Source organism: Microtus ochrogaster, unplaced genomic scaffold (assembly GCF_000317375.1).
Source record: "Microtus ochrogaster isolate Prairie Vole_2 unplaced genomic scaffold, MicOch1.0 UNK38, whole genome shotgun sequence".
Taxonomy (NCBI): Eukaryota; Metazoa; Chordata; class Mammalia; order Rodentia; family Cricetidae; genus Microtus; species Microtus ochrogaster.
The window spans coordinates 3,077,047-3,085,125 of NW_004949136.1; the positions used below are offsets into that span (position 1 = coordinate 3,077,047).

At 51.6% G+C, this 8,079-nt stretch overlaps 1 protein-coding gene across 1 annotated transcript; it reads left to right on the forward strand.

Moving 5' to 3' along the window:
• The first annotated feature begins 1,415 nt into the window (after positions 1-1,415).
• On the forward strand, positions 1,416-5,829 carry Fndc10 (fibronectin type III domain containing 10). The gene is made up of 2 exons (XM_005368680.3): positions 1,416-2,925; positions 4,363-5,829. Exon 1 carries the CDS (start codon positions 1,517-1,519, stop codon positions 2,186-2,188), a length of 672 nt encoding a protein of 223 aa, XP_005368737.1. The 5' UTR covers positions 1,416-1,516; the 3' UTR covers positions 2,189-2,925; positions 4,363-5,829.
• Positions 5,830-8,079: the final 2,250 nt, after the last annotated feature.

Below are 8,079 nucleotides of genomic sequence, written 5' to 3' on the forward strand. Positions count from 1 at the left end.
ATATACAGGTCCCTGAGGTAATCATTATTTTCTACTTTGCTGAGAAATTCCTGGGCACTCTTACAAGGATGAGGCAAGAGTCAGGGGTTTGCCCAGCCTAAGGGGAAGGTAGAAATGGGTGGTAGGGGGATATATCTCTCAAAAACTCTGACCTCCAATGGGAGCAGAGATCTCAGTAGATCCTATCCAAGTTTTCTACAAATGGGAGAGGCCTGGTGTTGGGATTGGGTCCCTCCAAGTTAGTGATGAGGTGCGCTGTGGCTGGGTGGGAGACTTCTGATTCTGACCTGAGCCTTACTGCCCATGAGACTGGTCCCCCTCAGGTTTTTCAGGAAGACTAGGACATAGTCTAGGAAAGAGCTCTGTGGGTGTGTGGGATCGTACGATCATCTATAACACAAGACGTAGGACTCAGTGAATATTTTCCTTTTCCTTTCCCAGGTAGGGTTACCTCGAAGGTGTCATGAGGGGGTCGGAATCCATAGGACGGTTGGCTGAGACCCCCCCTCACCTCCCTGTTCAGTACACAGTCCTCAACAGCAGAACTTTCAGCACCAGGGGGGTCCGGCTTCACACCTCGTTAGGCAGGCAGGCCTAGCCAGGTGACCTGTGCCAGGGTAAGACTGCAGTGGTCCTGGAGTGTGATCCTTCTTCCCTTTCATCCGTGGAGCAGCATAGCCATTGTGCAACATGAGTTGTTTCTGTCTGTTGTTTTGCGTTTTTTGAGACTGGTCTCAAGTTCGCTAAGTAGTCAGGATGATGGCCTTGACTTTCTGATCCACCCTCCCAAGAACTGGGATGACAGGTCTCTAGGGTGTTTGTTTTATTTTTAATCTTGTTTTCATTTTGAGGATCTCACTAAATTACCCAGCTTGGCCCTGAACTCATTTGGTAGCCCGGGTGGGCTCTCTTTTAAGCGGCTTGGATTCTATAGACCTGCACCGCACGACGCAGGGTGGGCTTTTTTTGCGAGGGGCGTTTTCTTTGGTCCTGACCCTCTTCACGCGCCAAAGAAGGGAAGAAAAACCGATGGGACGGAGAAGGACGAGTCAACCTGCAGCTTCTCTTCGGGTGTGCAGTTAATTCCCACCAAGCAAAAGCCTTGCGGATGCCAACTGTTCCAAAGATGCAGGAGTTCAGGGTAAAGTTACATTTCAGTCCTTGAGCCTAGTCCCTTGGTCAGAGCGGGGGCCAGCATCAGATAGAGGAACCATCCCTCAGGGGTCCTCATCGATTGTGCCCAGGGCCTGTCCACTGCCCACGGTAAGTGGACTCTCGTGCCGTGGGGTGCGGTCCAGCGAGGGTTAAGGGGGCGGGGACGCGGGGCAGCCCCGCCTCTGCCGCTGGGTCCGAGAGCGCAGTGGGCGTGGGCGTGGGGCGGGTTGGAGCCCGTGGCGGCTGAGGGCCCTGCGCGGGGCGGGCGCGGGAGCGGCTGGGGCGGCGCGGCCCGCGTGACCCTCCGCCGCTCCCCGTGCGCTCGCGAGCCCGCGCCCCGCAGCGCCGGCCCAGCCGCAGGATGCGCGCTCCGCCGCTGCTGTTGCTGCTGGCCGCCTGCGCGCCGCCCTCCGGCGCCGCTGTGGTCCCGACGCCGCCGGGCTGGGAGCCGGCTTCCGACGCGCCCTGGTGCCCCTACAAGGTGCTGTCCGAGGGCCCCGAGGCGGGCGGTGGGCGCCTATGCTTTCGCAGCCCCGCTCGGGGCTTCCGCTGCCAGGCGCCGGGCTGCGTGACGCTGGTCTCGGCGGGTGGTTCTCTGCGCGCCCACGTCCTGCGCAACCGCAGCGTGTTGCTGCAGTGGCGACTGACTCCGGCCGAGGCGCGCCGCGTGCGAGTCTTCGCGCTGAACTGCTCGTGGCGTGGCACCTACACACGCTTCCCGTGCGATCGCGTGCTGTTAGGCGCCTCCTGCCGCGACTACCTGCTGCCCGACGTGCACGACAGCGTGCGCTACCGCTTGTGCCTGCAGCCGCTGCCGCTGCGCGCCGAGCTCGCCGCCAACCAGCCAGAGCTCGCCGAGTGCGTGGAGTTCACCGCCGAACCGGCAGCTATGCAGGAGATCGTGGTGGCCATGACGGCGGTGGGCGGCTCCATCTGTGTCATGCTGGTGGTCATCTGCCTGCTGGTGGCCTACATCACCGAGAACCTCATGCACCCGACCTTCCGGCGACCCAGTCTGCGCAGGCAGTCCTGAAGCGCAAGGCGACCCGCCCATCTGGGTTCCACCTGCCTAAATGTGCTGAGACCCTAGGCCCTTTCCCTGCTTCCCTCTCATTCTCTCTCCCTCTTTACGATGCCCATGGAGGGCCTAATGGAGACTAGCCCATGCAGGGACCTTGTCATCATCCACGACCTTGTCAGCCCCAGCTGGATGTCCGCTTTCCAGACTCAGGCCTCAGACTGGCCATGGGGCCCAGACTAGAGTGTCAGCCGCATCCAGGGATCTTCCCCATCTCTAGAGTCCTTTTGGGGCCGGCCAGAATATACAGTCCCTCTGTCAAGAGCCACTCACTGGCACCCAGGATCATCAACCTGAACTTTCTTCCCGTGCCAGGTTGTCAGAGCTTGGTCGTGATCGTTGCCTGGTCCCTTTGTGCTTCGCAGAGGGGGAAGAGTGACCTCTGGATCCTGTACCCACCCCACCTTACCCAGTGGGCTTAGGTTAGCTTTGTGCCTTAGTTTCTCTGCCCCACTGCAGGAGCCACCCATCATCCCTCAGCTGTCCATAGGGAATTGTGGCTCTGAGACTGGCTGGCTTATGCATGCTTCTGGCCAGAGGCCCACTGAGGACACACCAGCTTCGAGATTTTCAGGAGTCTGGGGCAGGGGTTCACAGGTCCTGTTTTGTCTTCCTATGTGGGTGTCCGAGAAGCCAAGAGCCATGATGTAGCTCAGCAGACTGGGCCCAACGTCCAGCTGCTGCATCCAGGGGTGAGTGCCCTCCACCTTAGGAGGCTGGGGGATTCACCCTTTTCCTTTCGCTTGTACTGCCTTGATTAGGACTTTCCCGGTGGAGAGAGAGTGTGTGTGTGTGTGTGTGTGTGTGTGTGTGTGTGTGTGTGTGTGTGTGTTGGGGAGGGGACTGTTTGGGAGGACAGCTGAAGGGATCATGAGGGCTTTAAGGAAAGCTGCCAGCCTTGTCCAGCCAGACCCTTAACTGTGGTCTGGATCCCAAGCCTCAACCAACTTGAGACCTCAGTGGCCACACAGCCACAGAGCCACCCACCCCCGTCCTTCTTCTACTAGAGAGTGGAGAGCCTGAGATCTGACCCCAGTGATATTGCCCCTCCATCTAAATGGGCAGAGATTGGCCGTGCCTACCTCCTGGCACACAAAGGCACCTGGCTGAGGTCACCCAGCCATCTGATGATACTGGGCACTGGAAAGGGTAAGGCTCTGAGCACTGGACTTGACCCTGGCTATTTTCCCTCCACTCGCACCCCAGCGACCACGATGCCCTGAGCCCTGGCTGGCAGCACTGTACCCTACCTCTCTGTCTTTGCTCTGCCTGCTCCCCAAGAGGCACTGGTCAGTTGCCAACATCTAAATGTCCATCACTCTCAGACCAAAAACACTGTCTTGTGTGTTTATTTGGGATGTTGGAGGGAAGGTGATGCGGGTGAGGGAAGGGCCTCTCAAGCATCAGTCCAGTGGCTGGCCCTGAACCTTTCCCGGTGGGGATGGGATGGGGGTCAGCCCCAGGCAGTGTTCACTGAAATGATGACTTGACAGTTCTGGCAAAAGGACAGGTAGGGTGTCCATAGCTTGTTTGTCCACCCCCCAGACCTTGGGAAAGCATCTCTTCCTAGGCCAGCCATACTGGGCATGGGGGTGGGGGATGGGACTGGCAGTGGTTCGAAACAGCCTCAACATACAGTGATGAGCCATTTGAACTGTGAGAAGCACAGTTAGGCAGCACTAGAAAGGTGTACCCTCTCCAGCATGGGGCTACTGCGTGAGCCACTCACTCTCCCCACCTGGAATGTCCTTGGGACTCTTGTGTTCCTGTGACCCCGAAGAAAGCAAAAGCACAGGCAGGAATGAGCCAGCTCGGATGAGTGACTCATCTTGAGGGGGTGGGAGAAGGGTTGGGGGTGTATGGATGTGCCTGCACTCATTTGAGGGGTGGAGGACATATCAGGCTGTCTAGACAGCCAGGACAGAAATGGGAGGAGTTTGCAGTACAGCTGCTGTTCTTTGGGGGACCTAGGCTGTTTTTATGAGGTGTATTCTGGTGTCTTCAGCCAGCATGGACAGAAGTTGGTGTTCTGGAAGTGCCATATCTGAAGTACCGTAGTGTCCAGCTTCTAGCTCCCTAGGCACAGTCTGGTGCTAACATTTTATATGACCTCCTTTTGCCCTCGACAGGATTCAACTGTAGCTCAGTGTTTAGAATGCTTTCCTAACACTGAAAAGGTTCTGGATTCAATCTCCAGCACCATATAAATTGGGAACCACGGCAGACATCTGTAACCCCAACACTCAGGACGTGGAGAGTGGAGGATAAGCAGCTCAAAGTCAGATGGACGCGAGGGTGCGTGTCCTTGATTCCAGAAATTGGCCAGAGGCTTGCAGATCTCTGCATTCCTGACCAATCTGGTCTACAAAGTGAGTTCCAGGACAACCAGGAATGTCACACAGAGAAACCCAGTCTCAAAGAACCAGAAAAAAAGTCACTCTCAGCTATATGTTGTGTTAAAGGCCAGGGAGAAAGAAAAACAACACTGTAGATCTTGGCGCGTAAATGTGGCTAGTGTGACTGAGGAAAACTTTGCTTTTCAGATAGGGTTTCTTTGTGTAGTCCTGACTGCCACGAAGCTTGCTCTGTCGACCAGGCTGGCCTTGAAGTGTGAGACTCCACCTCCTGAGTATTGCAGGTGTGTACCTCCGCTCCTGCCTGCCTTCACAGCCACAGTCCTCTTCCTCTTTCCTCTTTCTCTCCCTCCCTGCCCTCCTGTTTTATTTTTTGAGACAGTCTCTTGTAGCCCCGGATAGTTTCCAACTCATTAGTCAAGAATGAGCTTGAGGGGGCTAGAGAGATGGCTCAGAGGTTAAGAGCACAGACGGCTCTTCCAGAGGTCCTGAGTTAAATTCCCAGCAACCATATGGTGGCTCACAACCATCTGTAATTCAATCGGGTTTCCTCTTCTGGCATGCAAACAGAACACTGTATAAATAATAAAAGAAAAAAGAAACTATTTATTACAAATGAGCTTGAACTTTGACCCTCCTTCCTTGGCCTCTCAGGTGCTGAAGTAATTGATGTCCCACCAGACATGACCTTATACAGTGCTGGGTATCAGATCTAACATTTTGTGTCTAGGTAAGCATTCTACCAACTGAGTTTCATCCCCCATCCCAGTTTTGAAGTTTCTAGTTATACCTTCAGCTTCTCTGATCTTCTATTCTACAGGGAATAGTTTACCATTAATCCCATCCAGTGCCAGGTGGTGGTGGCACACGCTTTTAATCCCAGCACTTGAGAGGCAGAAGCAGGGAATCTCTGTGAGTTTGAGGCCAGCCTGGTCTACAAAGCGAGTTCCAGGACAGCAATGCTGTTGTGCAAAGAGACCGTCTCAAAACAACAACAAAATCACACCCAGCACCCTTTTTTCTATTTGATACACAATATGTATCATAAAAGAACAAATTAATTTAAAAACTACAAAATTTAAGATAGGTGTGGTGGTTCAAACACATAGTCCCAGAAGATGGAAATGTGGAGTCAGGAAAATTAGAAGTTCCAGGGTAGTCTTGGCAATTTGAGACTATCTCAAAAACCAAAACACAGGTTGGTGAGAAGGCACACTAGGCAAAGGACCTGTCAAGCCCGAGGATCTGTTTGGAGACTGACAAGCATGGTTGCACATCCCAACTCAGGAGGTGATTGCCTCCGAGGATCTAATTTGATTCCGAGGATTCACACAGTGAAGGAAGTGCAGTAGTTTCTAAGATTGTTGTCAGCCCCTGCGTGTGCATGGTCCATGTGCACACACACAAAATAAAGGAATGTAAAAAAAAATTAAATCTCTGCCTATGAGCCGGGAAGTGGTACCACACACCTTTAATCCTAGCACTCAGGAGCAAAGGCAGGCGGATCTCTGCGAATTTGAGGCCAGCCTGGTCTACAAGAGCTAGTTCCAGGACAGACTCCAAAGCTACAGAGAAACCCTGTCTCAAAAAACAAAACAAACCACAAAACAAAAAACAAACAAAGTCTCTGCCTATTGCCAAACATGGTGGAATAGTCACATGACTTCATCACTTTGTAGGCTGAGGCAAGAGGATTGCTTTAACCAGCCAGGTTACAGAGTAAGCTCCTGTCTATGCTAGGGATTAAATTTAGGTCCTACATGTTGGTCAAGTGCTCCTTCCACTGAAGCTGCGCCCTCATCCCCTCAGCAATTTTCCTTCCTATGTTTCTTCTTCCCTTCCTTTCTTCTTTATTTATTGTTGAGACAAACTCTCACTGTGAAGTCATGGCTGTGCTGGAACTTGCTAGATAGACAAGTCTGGCCTGGAACTGACAGAGATTCCCCTGCCTCTGCCTCCAGAATGCTGGGACAGAAGACGTGTGCCACAATGCCTGGCCCCTTGACATTTTCTTAACCCAAATGCGTACACACACACACAGGCTGAGCATGGTGGCACATGCCTGTAATTCCAGCACTCAGGTGGGGGAGAGTGAGACAGGAGGATTACAAATTTGAAGCTAGCTTGGGCTGCACAGTGAGACCCTGCCATAAAAGCTCAAAAGAAAAAAAAAGGGGCTGGAGAGATGGCTCAGTGGTTAAGAGCATTGTCTGCTTTTCCAGAGGTCCTGAGTTCAATTCCCAGCAACCACATGGTGGCTCACAACCATCTGTAATGAAATCGGGTGCCCTCTTCTGGCCTGCAGGCATACATGGAGGCAGAATGTTGTATACATAATAAATAAATAAATATTTAAAAAAAAGGAAAAAAAAAGGAAAGAAAACCCCTTCTCTATTCTATCTGCAGGTACTAACTCAAGCAAAATAAAAGTATTTGTACAAATTGTTCACACACATATAAGGTATCTGTAATAGCCAGAGACTAGAGACGAGACAGCCCAAATACCCGTCTGCAGATGACTGAACAAAATACGCTATGTTTAAACAATGACAAGCAACATGGCAATAAGGAAACTTGGCACGGTGGCGTGTGCCTCTAATCCCAACACTTGGGAAGCAGAGCAAGTTCAAAGACTGCCAGGGTTACACAGAAAAACCCTGTCTCCAAAATAAATAAATCAAAATAAAAGATAGGCACTGGTGATATGAGGGAGAGGGTCAGGAACTCAAGGGAATTATCACATATTTGTTGACTTTCTTTTTGTTTGTTTGTTTTTTGAGACAGGGTTTCTTCGGTAACAGCCCTAGCTGTCCTGGAACTAGCTCTTGTAGACCAGGCTGACCTCGAACTCACAGAGATCTGCCTGCTTCTGCCTCCCGAGTGCTGGGATTAAAGGCGTGCGTGGCCACCACCACCCGGCTTATATGAATGGACTTTGATGCTAGCCTGGACTACATGATACTTTGTAACTCTAAAATGCACAGATCATAGTAAGAGGAAACACTGTTACTGCTGTCTGGGTAGTAGTGAGTTGTCTGGGGAGATGACTGAGTGTTGGAAGAGGGGAAGGCAGAAAAGGTTACAAAGTGGTATGAAGAAAAACATGTTTTGTTGATTTTGTAGGTATAGTCATATATCTAGAAAGATAACCCAAATTTTTTCACTTAAATGCTATATTCGTGATTTACTAGGTTAGTTTTATTCTTCTGGCTATAAAACATTGTTCTAGCCAGACATGGTAGCATTTTAATCCCAGCACTTGGGAGTTTGAGGCCAACCTGGTGTGCAGAGTGAGTTCCACACCAGCCAGGGTGATAGAGAGACCTTGTCTTAAAAAAAACAAAAACAAAGAAAAAAAAAACAAAAACAAAACAAACAACCTGCCCTCGGTTTGGAGAATTGGCTCGACATTTAAGAGAAATAGTTGCTATTCCAGAAGATCTGGGTTGGATTTCTAGCACCCATGTGGTGGCTCACAACCATCTGTAAGGA

Excerpts from the sequence above, each read along its gene's own strand:
- Fndc10 (XM_005368680.3), top strand. The coding sequence starts at position 1,517 with ATGCGCGCTCCGCCGCTGCTGTTGCTGCTGGCCGCCTGCGCGCCGCCC.